Source organism: Meriones unguiculatus, chromosome 19 (genome assembly GCF_030254825.1).
Source record: "Meriones unguiculatus strain TT.TT164.6M chromosome 19, Bangor_MerUng_6.1, whole genome shotgun sequence".
NCBI lineage: Eukaryota > Metazoa > Chordata > Mammalia > Rodentia > Muridae > Meriones > Meriones unguiculatus.
In genome coordinates this window covers 41,411,396-41,430,985 of record NC_083366.1, presented here as the reverse complement: position 1 = coordinate 41,430,985, position 19,590 = coordinate 41,411,396, and the positions used below count along the sequence as shown (strand labels likewise).

At 47.1% G+C, this 19,590-nt stretch overlaps 1 protein-coding gene across 4 annotated transcripts in view; it reads right to left on the bottom strand.

Moving 5' to 3' along the window:
- The window catches only part of Ripor2 (RHO family interacting cell polarization regulator 2), a 206,565-nt gene extending 191,094 nt beyond the window's left edge, over window positions 1–15,471 (bottom strand). The window contains exon 1 of one of the 4 annotated variants that reach the window (XM_060372844.1): window positions 15,257–15,471. In XM_060372844.1, coding sequence (XP_060228827.1) covers window positions 15,257–15,332 — 76 coding nt within the window. In that variant the 5' untranslated portion in view covers window positions 15,333–15,471. The remainder of the gene's footprint in view (window positions 1–15,256) is intronic. The other 3 variants (XM_060372845.1, XM_060372842.1, XM_060372843.1) reach the window with 3 other exon arrangements.
- Window positions 15,472–19,590: the final 4,119 nt, after the last annotated feature.

Here is a 19,590-nt window from a genome sequence, read left to right as displayed (position 1 = left end):
AAAATGTGGAGCCAAGTCTTAAGGATATGACACGAGATTGCCTCTGAATGAAGATGGTGAGAGCCAAGAGGCTGGCAGCTGGGGTCTGGGGTACTGCAGACTGGGCTGGAGGCAGGAAGCTGGGAGGTAGGGGGTAAAGGCTGGGGCTAGAAGCAGGAAGCTGCACTAGAGGGTGGATTCCAGGGGCTTAGAGGTTGGGGGCCTGAGGCTACAGGCTGGGGCTACAGGCTGGAAGTGAGAGACTGGAAGAGGGTGAGAACTAGGGTTTGGGGGCTGGAGGCAGTAAAGGTCTGAGTCTCCAGGAGACCAAAGTGAAGGAGGGGCAGAATCTGTGTTCTCAGATTCTACTTGTGGTTTGGAAGGACCCTTTCAGAATATAGCTTCTGCTCACCTCCTGGGCAGATGTTTACTTTTTCATTAAACACTTTCTCACACATTCTTCTTCCAGCCTGTGTGTGCGCGCGTACGTGAGTATGTGCATGTGTGTCTGTGTCACTGTGCATGGATAAAGGTTAGAGGACACTCTGCAAGAGTTGACTCTTTCTCCCTCAGGGGCCAGGAGTCTTGATCTGGTTGATTCTCTCTACTAGATAATGAAAAGGCAGGAAAAAAAAATCACTGAATTCGGTAAGTAGAAGTGGAGAAAGCCTCAAACACTGCACACAGCAACAGACAGACTCAGCAGCTGAAGAAAGACAGTTACTGGACGTGAGGAGACACACGTGCAGCAGACACACAGGGAGAAAGACCATCAGCAAAGCACTTGGGAGCCCCAGATCCGAGCTCTCATCCATGGCTGGAGTTAAAGCGTCTTTGCTGGGTCCTTCTCTCTTAATTTAGGGTTGGTCAGTTTGAATAAAGCCAGGGTGGCTGAGAGGTCCACCACTTCGGTAGAAACATCTGGCTTTGAACCCTACTGGCTCTTGGAGAAAAAGCCTGCTAGACCTTTGTTTTACATTGTCTTGGGTCAGAAGGGCGAGAAAGAATCCACCATCTTTCTTACCTTTATTGGTCATGGCCCCTCTCCTTACCTGTATGCCTATCAGGTATCAAAGTTACAGTCTGTGGTGGTTTGGATGAGAATGGCCCCATTAGGCTCATGCTTGAAGGCTTGGCCCCCCCGTGAGTGGAAATGTTTGGGAAGAATTAGATTATGTAGTTTTGACTGAGTAAGGTATAGTCTGTTGGAGGAGGTATGTCACTGGGCTAGGCTTTGAGGTTTCACTGTCCTGCTTGCTGATCAGGATATAAGGTCCCAGCTACTGCTCTAGTCCCATGCCTGCGGGCTCGCTGCCATGATGACCATAGACCACCTTTCTGAAAGCGTAAGCAAGCCCACAATTAAATACTTTTTTCTGTAAGTTGCCTTGGTCATGGTATTTTGTCTCAACAATAATAACTCTAACTAAGACACAGTCCTCCAGGTCGTAGGATTTGAACTCAGGTTGTCAAGCTTGACAGCAAGCACCTTTACCACTGAGCCACTTGCCAGCCCACATTTTACTTCTGAAGGAGTAAGTTTAAAAAGAATTTGAGTAGGCCTGACAAAATATTTCCTTGTGCCTCATCTTCATGCAAGGACTTACTGTGCTGACAAGACATCGGAAGCCCAGAGAGGTGACATGAAGTGTCAGGACCCAGGACCAAGCAGCCTCCAGCCTGCTCTGGGTCTCAAAGGGGAGGAGTTGAAGGGTGAAGGGCAAATAGCCCCAAGGTCAGAAAGAAGGCTTACATGGGGAGAGTTGGGGCCCAGGACCTAAATAGATGTAGACAGCTATGCTGTGGTTTCTATTTTCCCTAACATGTCACAGAAGAAAAGCGGTTCCCGCTATCTGTTGTGAAGGAAGTAGGCCAGCACATCCTTGGTTAAACTACAAAAATGACATTAGGCATGGACTCTTGGCATCGTGGGCCTGTGAGCTTAGGTGCAGTGTTGGACACTGAGCTGGGGCCCTGCTCGGCGTGAGGAAGTGCGCCTCTACAGACCTCGGAAGTGGTGATTCCATCGGACAAGAGACCTTGGAAAACTGACTCCACAGAGGCTCAGCCTTCCCACCTGTTTCTGGCTTACACAGGCGGCTCTCTGTGGGAAGAGGCAAGGAAGTGCCTGAGGGGCTGAGTGCTCAGCTTCTTCCTCAGTGGACCCAACGCCTCTTACTAAAGTAGGAAAGAATCCTCAGACTCAGAGTAGGGATTCCAAGACGATATCAGGAGGCCTGAGGCTTCCCTGTGCTGTTCTTAGCTGCCTGAAGAGTTACCTGTTGAGGACAATGCTCCCCTGTCCTGTCCTGTCCTGTCCTGCTCCCACACAGCCCAGTCCTCAGGGTGCCCTCGGCAGCTCTCCAGCTCTCAGACACTCCCTTCCTAGAGGACCAACACTAGTGAAAAACAGAGGGTCCTTGGACTCCACCAGTGAGTGGCAGGTGGAGTCTCTAATTCATTCATTCATTCATTCATTCATTCATTCCTTTCTCTCTTTTTCTTTTTTGCATCTCAGTTTTCACATGAAGAAAAGACTTCCAGCTTTGTAATCTGTGAGCTCACACATGCAAAATAAGGATAGCAAACGTTAACTTTTTTTTTTTCAGGTTGTCACATTACATCACATTAGAGGCATGTCATCACACACTAGCATCAAGAAGTAGAGGAAGAGCGTGTGACAAAATACCCGGCCAAAGGGAAGCTTGGGAGAAAAGGGTTCAGCTTAGCTCACGATTCCAAGTTATAGCCCACCACAGTGGGGAAGTCAAGGCAGACAAGATCTGACCTGTAATGGTCAGATCAAGTAAGAGCAGAGAATGCCCACACGGCTAGTTCTTATCTCCACTCTCTACTCCAAAGTCTGGACCCAGGGAATGGTTCTGACCACGTTCGCCATCCATCTATTAAGATAATCAACAGACACTTCCCCCCCCCCCAGATAATGCCCACAAACCAACCTGACCTAGGGAACTTTTCTTCTCAGGTGATTCTAGACTGTGTCTTTAATAAAACTAGCCATCCAGCATGGTTCTAGCTGTGGCTACAAGAACATGTGTTGGCTGCGTAAAGTGGGGGAGGCACCTGGCTGATGTCCTATGGAAGCCTGCAGAGCAGGAAATGGGTCCAGGCCGGAACAGTGAGCTTACAGCCTCTCCCTACCTTCTCAAGCTGCAAAAGCGGCTGCTGCCATGGAAAAGAGAAATGTGTCTCTCATCTTAAAGACTTTGTTTCTCACCTTAGCAAATAGATGGTTTCGTTTTCACAGCGGGGAGAAAACAGAGATGTCCTCTGGGCACCTCTAGCAATGTCAGGCTGCTCACTTGAGCATTGGATCAGAAGCCAAGAGTGCTTACCCACAAGATTTCCTCAGGAAGTCATGGTGTTCTTGCACTCTTTTGTTCTGGGTGCAAACTGTTTTACTGTTTAAGGTGAGGATACTGGATCCTAGCAGGAGTTATGATGATAATACTGGGTCTCAGGAGGAGATAAGGAGAGACAATGGATGGGAAAAGACACTCTGCAGCCCAGCTTCCTCCACGATGCCCAGGGATGGGCTAGCCTCTAATACAGGATGTCTCTTCCAGCTTTGCGTCCTATGGCCTCAGCTCCCCTTCCTTCTGCTGCTCTGTCAGCCCTGCTCCAGGCCGCTCAGCTGTCTCCTGCACTGTTCTGTAACTGCATCACGTGAAAGGGGAAAATGCAGGTGGAAGCCAGCCCGATCCATTCTGAACCACAGTCATTTGCAGCTAATTGACTGAACCATCTCAGTGTGTCTCAATGACGGCCTCACAATGCCCGTGAAGGGTGGAGGGACTGCAGAGATGTTCGGTCGTTGACCTGATCACAGCGCCCTCTAGAGGGGACCAGAACCAGAAGCAAGAAGCTAGAGGCCAGATGTTGGGAAAGTTCACTGAGATAGTTGCTGTTTAGCTGTGCTTTTTGGAATACAGATTTTACTACCTGCAAATAATTACATTTTATTAAATATGTCCACTCTGTCTAATTAAATATAAAACATATCCATTATACTCATTCTCTATAATAAGATATAGCTCATAAAACACAGCCGGTAATAATCCAGCCATGAAACATTAATCGGTAATAAAGAGGAAGTGTGTGAAACCATAGGTAGAACAAACATGTAATGATAAGTGAAAGAAGGTGGACTCCAGAGGCAGCAAACCCCATGACCCCAGGAAGACAGGCCTATTGCACAGGAGACAGACCGTTGGTTCATGAGTGCTAGGAAGACAGGCTGAGACTGAAGAGCACAGGGGAGAAAGCCGGGCCAGGGAATGAACTCAGATCTTGCTTGTTGTGGTTCTGCGACCACAGATGTTTTGTCAGCTCTCAGGACTGCAACTCAAAAGGGAATTTTGCTCCATGTAGCAACACCTTGCAGATAGGACTAGAAATCAGAGAACTTTTAGCAAAGGTTGAATGACACATACGGAGATGTCCAAATGTGCAAGCATCACAGGTTGAATGCCACATATAAAAGTGTTTAAGCGTGCAAGCGCCTACCACTTTGAAAGCATTAAAGATGGGTTTTGTCAGCAGAGCAAATAAATACTGCCTGCCCAGGTCATCACATCACAGGTCAAAACAGCCACATGATGGACTCAGCCTAATCAACAGAATAAAGGATAAAGATAAGGGGTGTATGTGCAGTGTAATATCATTTGCCCACAGAGAAAAACGTCATATCCTACAAGTACAGGGGGCTCAAGATCATAGGTAAAATGAGCTAGATCCAGAAATACAAGAGCCGCACGCCCGCTCACCTCTGTGAATGCTACAAAACTCTACCTGGAAAAAGAGTATCGATTACCTGAGATTGTGAAGGGTGGGGATGGGGTGGAAGAGGGTGGGGTCTTTGATCAGTACACAATTCGTGTGCATACGGGATATCACGCCACGCTACACCGATGTGCGTAATTAATACCTGTTAATGGAAAATTTTAAACATAATAAAACTGGGGCCTGTGAGCTGGCTTAGTAAGGGAGAGAGCTTGCTGCTAACCCTGAAGACCTTGGTTTGAGACACACACACACACACACACACACACACACCCGCCCCACACGGTAAGAGGAGAGAACTGATTTCTACAAGTTGTCTTTCGGTCTCCACATTGGCATCATGGCATGGCTCCCAACACACAAACTAAGCAAAGCTAATTTTAAAAATTAAAATAGGTTCGTCAGTGGATTGCTGTGAACATACATGCCTACGTCTTTGATAAGTATGCCTTCGTCAGGCATAATAAAATGTTAGCACAGAGTCATTCATGGTTCATTATTCATGTTGGAAAACGTCCATCATGGAATAATTTGTTGTTAGTGTTGCAAAGCATTTAAAAGGCACCTAATTATCTCCTTTCCTATCTGTACCATTCTAACAGTTGCCCACAGGCCCACGGTATGGCTCTCATAGCCTGTGCTGAGTTCCAAAGAACATCCCATCCCTTCTTCCACTTTGAGATCATCACTGTGGAAGGGAAGAGGGTGCTTGGGCAACTTGCTGATATGTTTATATTCATGGATATCCCTGTCTTTGGGACAGTATTAGTAGTCAGAGTCTTGATGTTTTTTCACTTGCTTGATAATTGAAGATTTGGGCTGATATGTCAGTAAATCTTTAACAATTGCAGGGCACAAACCTTGGGCAGCAGCACCTCAAAAGTTAACAGACTCGCTGTATTCTCCTTCCCTTGCCCTGGATGGCTCTTCAGAAGCTTGGGTCTTAGCTGCTATAGTCTGGATAGCAAAGGTTTCCCAAAGTTTCTTGGGTTAGAGGTTTTGGTAGTACATGGAGAAGGTAGAACCCAGAAGAGGAGCCTGATGGGAGGTCTTTACATAGTTTGGGGAAAAAAAGCTCCAAAGAGAAGTATAGGACTTCAAGCTACCCCTGAGACAGGATATCATGTAGCCCAAGCTGGTCCCTAACTCATGGTGTTACTAAGGATAACTTTAAACTCTGGATCCTTTAGCTTCTACTTCCCACGTGACTGGAATTACAGGGACTCCCCACCATGCCCAGTTTCCCAGCCCCGGCTATGGGGAGGTATCCTTTTTCCGTCATCCTCTCCCAGCACCGTATGCTGCCCCTCAACAGCCACAAAGCGAGAGGGTCGGCCTACCCTGGACTGTAATTCCGAGCAGTGTGGGCCAGAGTAAACCTTTCTCTTCATGGCTCATCAAGGGTATTTGTTACAGTGGTGGAGCACTGACTAACTTTGACGCTTTTCTCCACTCCATTTGATAATGGAAACAAGTGTCAAGATACCCGTTCCCAAGCACAGAGATAGTTTCCAGTACCCGAGAAGCCAGAGCAACTGCCCTGCAGGAACTGGAAATGGAGTTTCCAAACCTCTTCTTCCCACGAGGTGTGAAGGTCTCACCGTTTCAAAGAGCTTGGGAGCAGTAGTTTCTGATAGTAGATCCACATGGCCTCTGCATACTACCTGACTTTTTGAACAGCCATGTGATCTTTGGAGGGGTGTGGGGGAGGGCAGCTGAGCATGGCTGAAGAGTTTCAAACATAGCCTGTGTGGATAATTTCATGGATGCTTCTGTTCCCATCTTGCAGGATCCACTTCGTAGTTAGCCTCCCTTGATGGTTTTGAAGTGAATCAGATTAGACACATTCAAACTATACTACATTCAGCCAAGCTTCCCTTTGCTGTACAGGTCTGGTATGAAGGTACTTACTGTGGCTTCTTAACTTCACTGTCAGCTTGACTAGATTTGGAAGCATCCAGAAGACACACCTCTGGGTGTGTGCTCGACAATGTTTCCAGAGAGGTTAAATGGCAGATAGAAAAATGTGGAGAACAGCAAAGAGTAGGCTGTGGTCTTAGACGGAATAAAAAGGAGCTAACGAACTGAGTAGCGGCATTCATCTCTCTCTGCAGAAACAATGTGGACGACTGCCCCAAACTCCTGCCAGTGTGACTTCCCCGCCATAGGGAACTGTGCCTGGAACTGTGGGCCCAACAAACCCTTCTTTCTTGAAGTTGCTAGCATCAGGTGTTTTGTCCCAACAACAGGAAAAATATCTACGTGTGAATATTAAGAGGGGCTTCTTAGCCTATGTTCTCAACTGAAAGAGAAAAGTTGCAGGACATGGTATCAGCGTGACATGAACAGAATTTTTGACTATTTAGAAGAGGAGAAGAGAACACTGTGCTCTACACGGTGTGTGCTGGGAGTGAATCATTTCCCTGCTGGGGATTGTACTCTGAATTTGCCACATGCTAATCAAATGACCACCACTAATTTTTTTTTTTTTTTTTTTTTAGTATTGTTTAATTTTTACACAGCCACAAACACATTAGCTTTGTGTCAGATCAAAACAAAGTCAAGGGTTTTGTATCCTAGTTCAAAGTTTTGACAACTGCCTCTGTGTTTGTTTGTGTGCCTTTAATTAGCATATTCTTAGGCTGTGGCAAAGTGATTCCTTAGACGCTGATATTTGGGAAGAAAACTGGTGTCGTGAAGTGAGGCTAACAGATTTCAAGATGCTGACTTCTCTATCTGCCCCCTCACACCCAGCTTCATATACGATCTTTGTGTCCTAAGAAACGTTACAGCTCAGCTGACCTTTGGCCTCTAACCAGGGATGTTGTCATTCTGGTGACGAGCTTTTTCATTCTTTAGTCCCCCTGATGGATCAGTGGTTCCTCTCTATCATAAGCTTGACTGGATTTGGGATTGCTTAGGAGACAGCGGTCTGGCGTGTCTGTGACAGTGTTTCCAGAGAGGTTTAATGAATGTAAGAACAACCATGCCACGGGCTGGGATCTCAGACTGAACCAAGGAGAAAGGGAGCTGAGTACAAGCACTCCTCTGTGACTTCACCCTCCTGAAGCCAGGACCTCCTTGCGAGGATGGACTGTGTCCCTTCAATATGTGAGCCACAATAAACCCTCTCACCCTTGCCTTGCTTCTTCTAAGGTATCTGATCAGAGAACTCAGGAAAGTAATTAATGCAATGCTGTTACAATTAGCCAACCTGAAAGCGAAGGGCTCTGGGATCCAGACAAGCACCTGTCCTCTGACCTCTTCTTCATTTGCTTTCTCTTCTCCTTGTGTTTGCTATGTACTTGCAGCTTTGCCCTTTCCCTCTCCTTCACTTCATCTGGCCTTGGCTGGAGACAGCTAAAATATCTGTGCAGATCAATGTTCACACAATGAACACTTTCTCACCAACAGGTATCTTGAATTATTCAGAGTATCTCCCCTCTCTCAAGTTTCCCATTGTTTTTGTTTGCTTGCTTTGTTTCTGTTTTCCTTGGCAACTGGACGTGAGGCAACCGCATGAGTCAACCTTCAATTGCTCAGGTTTGGTTGGGGGCAGAGGGCTTGTCCATGAGCAATTATTCTCAAAGACGGTGGTGGAAAAAATAGGAAGTCTGAACTGTATAAGGAGTTCTTGCACCAATGTAAATCAAACAGAAACACCCTCACAGTTTCTCCGTCAGGCAGAGCTGTTGGAAAACCAGATAAAGAACTAAGCAGAGATTTAGATCTGGGGACCCGGCTGCCTACAGTCTCCACAAAGGAAACTAAAGGTTCCAGGACTCTGAGAGGCTCCTGTGTTCATCCCTCTTACAATGCCCACTTTGAATTCAGGAATTCCCCCCAATCTCCAATCTTATGACTTCAAAGGAAACAAATAGAGGAGCTCCCCCGCATGTGGAGCAGAGACACCAACCTGAAGGCAGCACTTGCAGCCTGAGGAACACACCAGCTGCAAACATCTCTAAGTCAGAACACAGCAAGACCTGAGAGCAACTATGTGGTGCGGGATGTGTGAGTGTCCGCCTTCATGCTGAGAGGCTAAATCTAAAGCCATAGCCATGTCCCATGAAGTCCCACAGGGGAAGAGTCCAGGGGAAACTTGAGTGTGACTGAAGCGATGCATCTGCCTGCAAGTCTTGCCAACGAACAGGTCAGCAGACAGAAAGCCAAGAGTAAGCCGGGTTGCTCTGTAAGGTGATGCTATGTCTCCCAGCAAGCAGGACCATCTGGCATGGCAATGGACGTGGGTTTAGAGGCTGCTGGTAGAGTCACTAGCTCAAGGCAATTCCTCCTGCCCAGGCCACTTCATCTCCTGGAGGCCTGCTCAGCAGTGGAGACAGAAGCAATTCCTGGAGTTTTAGGGATCATTCCTGTTCCCTGCTTGGGGTGGCAGGAGCAAAGTGTGTTCTTAACCTTCCTCTACAGAGCAGACAGCCACAGGCAAGGGAACCCTTTCACGCTCACACCTCCACCACAACCACAGTAGAGAGGATGGTCTATGGGACTCAGACCTTCACCTGGTGAGGTCCCCTTCTCATGCAGCCACACTAAGAACACTGCCACCTTGGGCTGGGTGATGGGACATCGTGTAAAGTGCTTGCCAGGCAAGCCTAAGCAACTGTGTTTGGACCTCTAGGACCCACATAAAGTCAGGCAGAGTAGGGTACACCTGCAATCCCCATGCTGGGGTGAAAGGACAGAGGCAAGTGTATCCATGCGGTTTCTTAGCCAGCCAATCTATGTGAAATGGCCAGTTTCAGGGAGAGACCGCATCTCAGACAATGAGGTGGAGGAAGACATCCAACATTGGCCTCTGGCTTCCACACCTGTGTGCATGGGTGAACATACACCCCAACACCTACACATGCGGGTACACACATACACATGGATAAAAAACATCCACAAAAGAGGACTACCACCATGCTGAGGCAAGAGAATGGCCAACAAACGAAGCAAAGCAAGTCAGTTGAGCCACAGTAACTGTCACCAAGATGGCTGCCGTCCTCACCTCAGTGAGCAGCAGCTTTGCAATTGCTGCCTTTTGAAGGAACACACAGAACTCCTTCCCCTTCATCCGATGGGCTCCACGCAGGTCACCACCCTGTGGTCTGCTCCATCCAAACTCTGCCATTCTAGGAGGGGAAGGCAGGTTTCTGTGTGGGCTCCAGTGCCTGCTTGCATTCATGTACCCGAGAAGCTATCACTCCACTGCAATGGCTGATACCCATCCCACCCCCAAGAAGAACCCCCCGGCTGGCATATCCTGAGAATCCAGGAGTACCTTTCCCATCACACAACGTGATGCCTCCTGCCTGATACTGTGCAGCTCATCTGAGGGTGGGGGAAGGTGCAAAGCTGAGAAGGAAGAGTGCCATCTCCAGCATGCCATTCCCCCACAACAGCAGCCCCCGCTATTGTCCTAGGTCCACTGTCACCAACCTTAGGCTTCCTAGACTCAATAGCATCACAGCCATGGGCCTGACCCTGTGCTCAAAGCTTGACATAGCTCGTGTCTTTTAATCTTTACAATACTGAGGTTGATGTTGTTACAATGATGATTTTTACAGTTCTGGCCAACAGCCAATTGCAGAGAAAGATTTGAAACCAGACCTCCTTGTTATCAGAGGTAGACATAGACTTTCTTTATTTTAACCTCTCCCGTGTGGCAGACTGAAGAGAAAAAGAAAATGGCTACAGAGTACCCAACCATCCCTCACTCTCAGGCCCTGCCCAGCATCAATTACAAAGTCCAGCTCAAAGTGGGCATGGTGGCACGTACCTGTAACCCAGCACTCAGGAGGGGGAAGCAAAAGGATTTTGAGAGGTTGAGGCCAGCCTATGATACATAGTGAGTTCAGGATAGCCTCTGCTATGGATCGAGACCCTGTCTCCAGAAAAAAAAAAAATGCAGGTACACCCTTGATACTGCTCCACAGACTCCTCTTCCCTGGGGTGGTCTGAGCCCTGTGGCTCAGCCTGGGTCATAGGGCACACAGATGAGCTTTCCCTCCAATATCTAGCCAGCATCACATGTTTGGGTCTTTGTAGTAGCCCAGGCATCTTTTCTAAGGGCAAATCTCCAAAGGAGGGTGATATGATAGGACTCTCATTCCTGGGTTCTGCCGTTTTTCACATGGCTGGAAAATAATATTCCTTACAGACTCTGGGAATGAAAGGAAAATGTAAGTGGGCTTGATGAGAGACAGACTTTAGGAGCCACTGTTTTTTGGTTTGGTTGGTTCAATTACATTCATTTGTTTTGTGAGTGTGTATCATGGGTGTGTGTGTGTCACAGCACACTTGTGGAAGTCCGAGAACAACTTGCAGGAGTTAGTTTTTTCCGTCTATCATGTGGGTTCCTGATATTGAACTCTGGCTGACAGGCGTGGTTGGCAAGGGCCTTTTCCTGCTCGGTCACCTTACCCAGGAACCATTGATTTTCTTGTTGTTTTTGTTTTCATTTGCAGGGTTGATGAGAACCCACTAAGCTACCAGTGAGCTACATTCCCCTACCCTGAATATAGTTCTGATTCAACTCAAACCTAAGCCCAAGGCTGGTCCAGCAGTGGGGGATGAGGAGTCCATCAGACATTGCCTAGCAATGTTTGGACTTCGCAGTGATAAACTATGTATCTCCAACTGCCATCAAAGAGCCCTTTATGTGTTTCAGAAACTGGAGCTCACTAACAACAACAGAATGACATTAAAGGGTTTGGATCCTGTCCTAGTTCACTTTTGTCAACTTGATTCACACTAAAGTTATCTGGGAGCAACAACTGAGAAAATGCCTCCATGTCCCTCTCCCTATCTCCCTCTCCTCCTCTCCTTCTCCCTGTGAGACATTTTTCTTGTTTGATGTGGAAGGGCCCAGGCCACTCTGGACAGTACCACTTCTGGGCAGGTGGTCCTGGGTTATACAAGAAAGCAAGCTGAACAAGACACAGGAGCAAGCCGGTAAGCAGAGGCCCTTGGGGCCAGTGCGTATCTCCAGGTTCCTGCCTTCGTTTCAGCTGTGGCTTCCCTCCGTGATGACCTGTGACCTGTAAGCCAAATAAACTCTTTGCTCCACAAGTTGCTTTGGGTCACAGTGTTTTTTCACAGTAAAAGAATTTTTAACTAAGACAGGTCTCTATGCTAGAAGTGGATTTTGGTAAGGCTTACGGCCATATGGCACACACTATTGTCTGTGTGTATTAAATAACGTTAGGACATGGTGAATTTTATTAGGTGGTAAGGTAGGAAAATGGCGTTATTTAGGCACTCTTACCAAAATATTTAGGGTTGACATGTTATAATGTCTATAATTTATTTAACAATGTTTCAACTGGGAAAGGAATAAAGTAAATATGAAAAATTATTAACATTGTGCATTTAAGTGACAGGCATATGGGATTCGTGACAGCATTTATCAGCTTGTCTGTATATCTAAAATTTCTCATAAAGTTGTTTTTAAAAAAAAAACCCAAAGCTTTTCAGTAGTTTAAAAAAAAATCCAGGTTGTATAATAAGAACGACATAGGGTTTCTTGGTAAACAGAATTCTAAGAAGGCCCCAGGATTTTGTCTCCAGTACGCCGTGTATAATTCCCTCATATTGAGTATAAGCAAGATCTGTGAGGGGCATCTACCTTCATGGTCAGATTATGCAATAAGGTAAAGATGAAGGCCTGTAAAGATGTCATTGTGGTACTTGGTCAGCTGATTCTGAGTTAATCAAAAGGGGCCTTATCTTGGGTATTGGGAGTCTAACTTGATCAATCAAGCTTTTCAAAGGAGCGTTTAGCAGCAACAAATGACTTTTGGGGCCTTGAAGAAGCAAAGGGGCAATTAGTGGAAAGCACCCTGAGGAGTGGGCAGGGAACCCTGGGAAGTTGTTGTTTAATGAGACCCTCGGGCATCCTTCCACTCGGAACTGAATTCCGCACCTAGATAAGAACTTGAATGAAATGGCAACACACCGATCTCAAGATTGAGAGACCAATGAATTGGCAGATGCTTCAGCTAATCTATGCCCAGACTTTTCACTCATGGAAACTAAGGTAACTAATTGAGACAATCAACATTAGGAAGCAATAGAACAGAAGAACAGGCTTCAATAATAATAAGCCAATACTAGTTGGTTAGACTAGTAGCCTCAGTGCTATGTTGTAAAGGATGCTCTTGGATGGAGAGGTGGAGATGTGATCGATTAGCAATGTCTGCATGGGCTGAGAAGTAATATGGTGTGCATCTCTTACTACCATTCAAGGTCTCTTATGTATTTGAGGAAACTGCGGTTCACTAACTTATTTTTTCTCAATGACAAAATAGGACTGAAGGTCTTGAGTCTTCTATTGGAAGGGATATTGTGATGTAAAAAAAAAAAAAAAAAAAAAAAAAAAAAAAGTCTCCCAGACAGAAGAGTAGAGGAAGTTACCAAGGTAGGTTTTAGCAGTTCCAATACATCAAGATAGCTTTGTAGGCTGGTGTGGGCAGTAAGAAGCTCCCTCCTTGCTCTCCCCTAGAATTCCTCACCCCTTCTCCCTTCTCTCCTTTAGTTCAATTCCTTTGAATATGCCCAGATATCCCCTGAGCTGAAAAATTCACCCTCTCTATTGGCGCTAAATCCTTCACTAATCTCTGTGGCTCTAATACATCAGGGTTCATGACCAACCTGAAAAAAATGTAATTTTGGGATACATTTATCCCAAAGAGAGTCTGTAAATATACTTATGTACAGTAATACATTCTTATACTGTGTAGGTATAAATATTGCATAAGTAACACTGTATATAATATGTAAATATATATGCATTTTACTGGTAACTGCTTAACACTGACCTTAGATGTGATGTCTACTGCCATTTCATATTAAAACTGTGTGCAGATCACAGGACAGCACCCAGAAATCAGCTTCACAGTGCATCTATCACCCTGGAGTGAAGCAGGCTTTCGCCACAACTTTTAGGGTGTAGGTTGACTTTACACTCCTACTGGTGAAACCATGCAAGTCCAGGTTCCCCTTGTTCCCTAGTGACATACCTCCACCCCAGCAGAGGTATTGTCTCAAACCTGCAAGATCACACCTGCTTCCTAATGCACAAAGAAAGAAGCAAGACAAAAACCATAGTTCAAATAGTCTAGCTAGCACACACAGGTCCTGGGTTCCATTCTCACACACACACACACACACACACACACACACACACACACGCACACACAAGCTTGAGACCAAGGAAGGTTCCTGTGAAAATTATTAATAACTTCTGCAGCTATACTAAGGAAAAATAAATGCAAAATATTTCTTTGTACGTGAGTGCCCTTTAGACTCCGACCAGCCCTGTTTGCTCCTAAACCAGTGGGCCATGACAGGAAATTTGACACTGTTCCAAACCACTCATTCATCTTAATGTAATTGTCTGCATTAGGGCCTTTTATCACGTAAGAAGTACCCATCAACACGCCGAAAGGTACAAAAAACAAGATGCAACAAATCTCTAATGAGAACACCACAAACAAAACAGCTCGGTAACTGGTTGTAAGCAGCTAGCCCATTTTGCACCAGATCATCGATGACTGTCATGTTTAAGTTTAAAGACTTAAATGCCAACATTGAGATTCGAAAGCTTTTGCTTAGAATTTATTTTTTTTTTTACTTGTATTTGAAAAATTATAAAGCGTGATAACCACATGATGAGGCTGAATGGTGGTCGCTCCTATGTAGGAGGCATGGTGTCTTGCTTAAAAGAGTCTCTAAGGCTCCTTGCTGTCACTTCATGCTCGGGGCAAAGGTCAACTGTAAGCTATCAGTTTCATCAGTGATTCTGTCATGACAGAGATAAGTCTAAAGCCAATGCTCTCTCCCTCACAAGGGCGGACCCCTTTCTTTTCCTCACCCCCACATGCTCCAGTCTCTTGACTGTGTCACACTGTCCAGCCGTCTATTAACTTGTTGACAACAATGATCTTGGTGTATATTTAGACAGCTTTTACTTTCTCGATTAGTCACACACTAAAATCTCATTTTTGGTTCAAAATTCCTGCCAACTCAAGAGGAACCTTCGTGTGAGTTTGATCACCGAGGAAAACTCATGACGCAGCTCTTGGGACAAACGGACTCATCGATTCTTGAATTTCACCCCATTCCCAGGACCCCTTCTCCATTCAGACATTCCTCTTTCAGACTGAGCTTAACATGTAGGAGATCAGCTCACGGAACACCACGGACAATGTGTACTTTCCCATCTAGATGGAGGAGAAAAGAGGCCCTCCCCAGCCGGCCACTTTGCACAAGCTGTATCTGGTTACTTCTAACTGGGATGAGGCCGTGGGGAAGAAACAGGATGAGAAAGGCCGGGGTGGAAAAGAGGAAGCTCAGGGGGAGTAGGTACAGGAAGAACAAGGGGGTCGAGAAGGGGGCAACACGGGGGGCGAGCGTGAAGAGCAAATGGGGTGGGTGCCAAAGTGTGGGCCGTTCCTCGGGGGACACTCACGGTGGAGCCGCCGCCTCCGGATCCTGTCCCTCCATGGCCTGTTTCTGATCCAGTGTAGTCGTGAAGGCAACACCATGGTCCCCAAACAGCGGCCTACGACCTCATGACCGGCGCCGCTAAAGGTCTCAGACAGCAATTCCGGAAGTCGGGTTCAGATGCATAAAAAATGACAAGGACTTTTTTTTTTTTTAAGCTGCTTTCTTCTCTCTCTCGCTCTCTCCTCTCTTCTGTTTGAGGTTTCCGTTGGCTTCTTTTATCTCTAGCTTTCCTTTACTTCCTTTCCCTTCCTCTCACTCCTGACTGGCCCCAGGCGGCTTGCTGAGTTGAGCTCCCTGGGGCCCAGCCTCTCGCAGCAGCCCTCTGTACCATGTTTTATGCATGAACACTGTGGCGTGGTAATTTATTCGAGCAGAGCGGATCCCTGAGCGCCTCGGTCCGCGGGCCCTCGGAGGAGCCAACAGCAGCGGGGGGAGGGGCAGGGGTGCCTGTCTGTTGGCACAGGAATGACTTGAAATGGGAATGCCCGTCTGCAGGCTGGGACCCTACCGCGCCTCACATTCAGCCACACAATTTATTCACCACAGAACTTCCGAGGACCTAGTGATGGTGCCTGGCACTTGGTACGTGAGCAGTAAGTAGTTTGTGGGCCACCGCGCTGGTGCTGAGAACTGAACCTGGGTCCTGTCGCCAGAGCAGCTGAGCCATGTCTCCAGACACTGCGCGGTTAAGCGTGGTATCCTGTCTTCAAACATGGGTGTTTGAACCTTCTCACTCATCTTTTTCTTCCTCCTCTTGAGCTTCACTTATCTATTGGCGTTGAAACTTGCCGTTTCCACAGTGCTGGGTGATGTTTCTGGTGCTTCTCAAATGCTGGGACTCAAGAGTTTCCCCGCGGGAGTGTGAGTGAGGGGTTACCTACAGGAGTGAGGGTGAGGCATTTCTCCCAGGAGCAGGAGGAGCTCCAACAGCGCCTCCCTGGGAAGTCTATCGGGCGTGCACATGCTCTATTTCCCAAGTCTCTTCTAGAAGCTGATGGCCAAGTCGCTGTCTCCAGGGAAGGCGGAGATCTCCCGATTCTTTCCCTTCCCTCCATGTGACAGCAGGGCGCACTCCCGACCCATACGATTGGCAACCACAAAGGACTCACAGGAGCAAGACCGACAGCGCTGGCACAAGTGGAGGGCATCACAGTCCACCTTGAAGTCGCTGAAAGTTTTCTTTTCTTCTCTTTGGGGCGGGATGATTATTTTAGTCGATTTGACTACTTAGAGGCAGTCCAGGCTGCCCTCCAACTTACTATGCAACTAAGGCTGGCCTTGAACTCCCGACTCTTCTGCCTTCGCGTCTCAAGTGATAGGATTGCTGGTGTGGGCTGCCATGCCAGGCTTCTCTTAGGAATCTAAATCAAAGTCTCACCAGCTTGTCTTTGTGACCTTTTGAGGTCTCGGAGGTGGGACATGAAGCCCAGGGCTCTTGAAGCCTCCTGGGTTGTCTCTAGTCAGATCTTGGGTGCCACGTGGCCAGAGCTTGGGGCCTGTGGCCCATTCTGTGAACTGCTGTCATTTTTCTTCTCATTTGTCCCTCTCATAAATGCCTGAAATCGATTGTCCTGTGGAATGTTCCTCTCCCCAGGCATCAAGGGTAGGGTGTCATTTTTTTTTTCTCTCACTTGTGACAGCCCACGGTGCTATTACATCTCGAATCACGGGATTTCATGGTGAAAGCTTCATAGACTCAGCCGCGAAGGATGGGCTAGGAACAACGTGGGTGGGAAAAGTGTTACTGTGGGAGTCTTTCCCTTTTTCTCCTCTCCAGTTCCTTTTCAGTAAGTGGAGGCTGGATGCTGGACTCCAGAGAAAGAATAGCATGAAATAGGCTTCTCCTTGAAAACTACCCTGCGGAGAAGGAGACCATCAATTACTCGGTGAAGAAGGGAGACTGCTGGGCCGAGGCACATGGCTGACATTTTAAAGAAAGCCGCTGTGGAAAACTTGCTATTATTGTGAACTAAAAGCTCTCCAAACACCAGGGGGAAATGGCAGCGCTCGCCCTGACTTACTTCTCTCCTATCACCAACTCGGGAAAGAAGCTAGGTGCTCAGCAAAGCCTTTGAAAGCTAGAGAAGGGACCTGGGGCAGGTGAGAGCTGCAGCGGTTGGGCCAGCTACACACATTTGCGCAGCCATTCCGTGTGCTTTATGGAGATATGGGCTTCTGCTCCCTCCCTCCCCCATGTTGTCAGGCACTGCATGCTGATAAAAAGTGTGGAGGTTAAAGAGTTGGCACTTTAAATGATGCTTATGTAACACGCACATCACAGAGGGCAGGTCTGTAACTCCACATACTCCCTCATTTGGTCTGCGCATGAGAGAATGGAGGTCTGGCTCAAAAGTTAAGAGGACTCAGGTTCAATTCCCAGCACCCACCCCATGGCTCACAACCTTCTTTAACTCCGGTTACAGAGGATCCAAAAGGCACGTAAGTGTTCAAATAAAACATGCATACAAAACATTCATACACATAAAGTAAAAGAAATAAATCTAAAAAACAAAAGCCCACATATAAAGCCACAAATATTCAAATTAAATGAATAAGAAGTAAAAGATATTTTTGGTGCCCTGTATGTTCATGACTGCTTTGGTTTGGCAGTGACATTCTGCTTTAAATATGCATTGTGGATTTGACAAAGACAATGAATGACGAGCAAAGAATGAGAGAATCAGACAGCTCTCCGAGAGTTGCCTTAGATAACACCAGATCCAAACATTTCATTTCATAGAAAGAAAGTAAAACTGGCACTCGGAGAGATTAGGAGACACACTCAAGTTTGCACAAGTCTGCGGACTGTGGCTAAGTTTCACCCTACTTTTTACAACCTTAACATTTTATTCTTTTCATCACCATTCAGGTGAGAGTTTGTGGGTTGTTTTTTTTGGGGGGGGTCTAGGATATTTTATAAAGGTGTGTGTGTGTGTATGTGTGTGTGTGTATAGCAGAGATGAGCAATGTGGAGCTGGAGCATGAAAGATGCAAGGAGCTCAGTAAGACCACTAAGAGGTTCGTGTGCACAGTTAACACACCCCCTCAGCCAGTGCAGTCTGTTTCTGCCCCTCTGTCTCTTCCTCCCTGACCCAGTGACTCCTGCATTTCATGTCTCAGTGAATCACTCATCTTCTCAGGCCCCCCTGGCCTCCCTACACTCAGGTCACACACCCAGACCAACATCAGCTCCGGGTGATTTCACAACCCAGCTCTTCTCTCTGGCTGTCCCTGTAGTCACAGGCCTGACTCAAATTGTTGTCACCCATCACTGATACCTTCACAGGCTCCTAACAGGTGTCTTCGTGACCCAGTTTTGTCACCTTAACCCATCTTTACAGCCAGAGCAACTGTGAAAATGCAGCTCTGAGTGTGAAATGTCCCCCAGGCCCAACTTTTTGGAATGATGGTGGAGCTGTCTGGCATGGGAGTGGGGGATTGTGGGACTTTGGGGATGTGTGGTCTTCTGGAGGAAGTAGAAATAGGCTTTAAAGGTTATCATGTTTTCAATCCTGGCCTTTCCTTTTTCCTGCCTGTGGCGACATGAGCAAGTAGCCACCTCCTGCTACCAACACCCGGGACCTAGTCACTTCTCTTAGGGCTTTCTCACTGTGACAAACAAACCCCTCTAAAACCAAGAGGCCACATAAGCCTTTTCTCCCCAAAGTTGTTTCCCCACTTGGCGATAATGCTGTAGCAATAGCGAGCACCGGGCCACCAGGAACAGGAATTATTGCTGGGAGTAAAACTTCAGTTCCTCAGCCACAACCACAAGCTAGTCACTCTGGGAGGGAGGAGGCAGATGACCCAGTGTGACTAGTGATCTTTATGGTGATGCATTTGGATACGTGGTCCCGAGATGTTCACTGTTTGGGAAGCTGTGAGTCCTTAGTGATACCTACCAGAGGGATCAGCAGGGGAGGAAAGAGCCAGGCTTTAAGTTAATATCCCCACTTGTGCTTTGGTTCATCTTCCCGGCTGTTGGTAATGTAGGCAGCCATTTTATCCCCCCCACTGCCATGGCTATAGGCAACTCCCAATGCCGAACACTCCTGGCCATAATAGACCAACCACACAGCCAAAATAATCCCTTACTCTGTTAAGTTGCTTCTCCCTAGGTATTTGGCTGCGCGCGCGCACGCGCACACACACACACACACACACAGACACAGACAGCTAGAGACACGGAGAATGAACTAATACAGCAGGGGCTGACTCGTTTGGAAGAGAGGGTGGAAAAAGCTGTCCAGGACGCAAGACCGAGTGGCAAGAGATACCAAAGCACAAAAGAAAGCA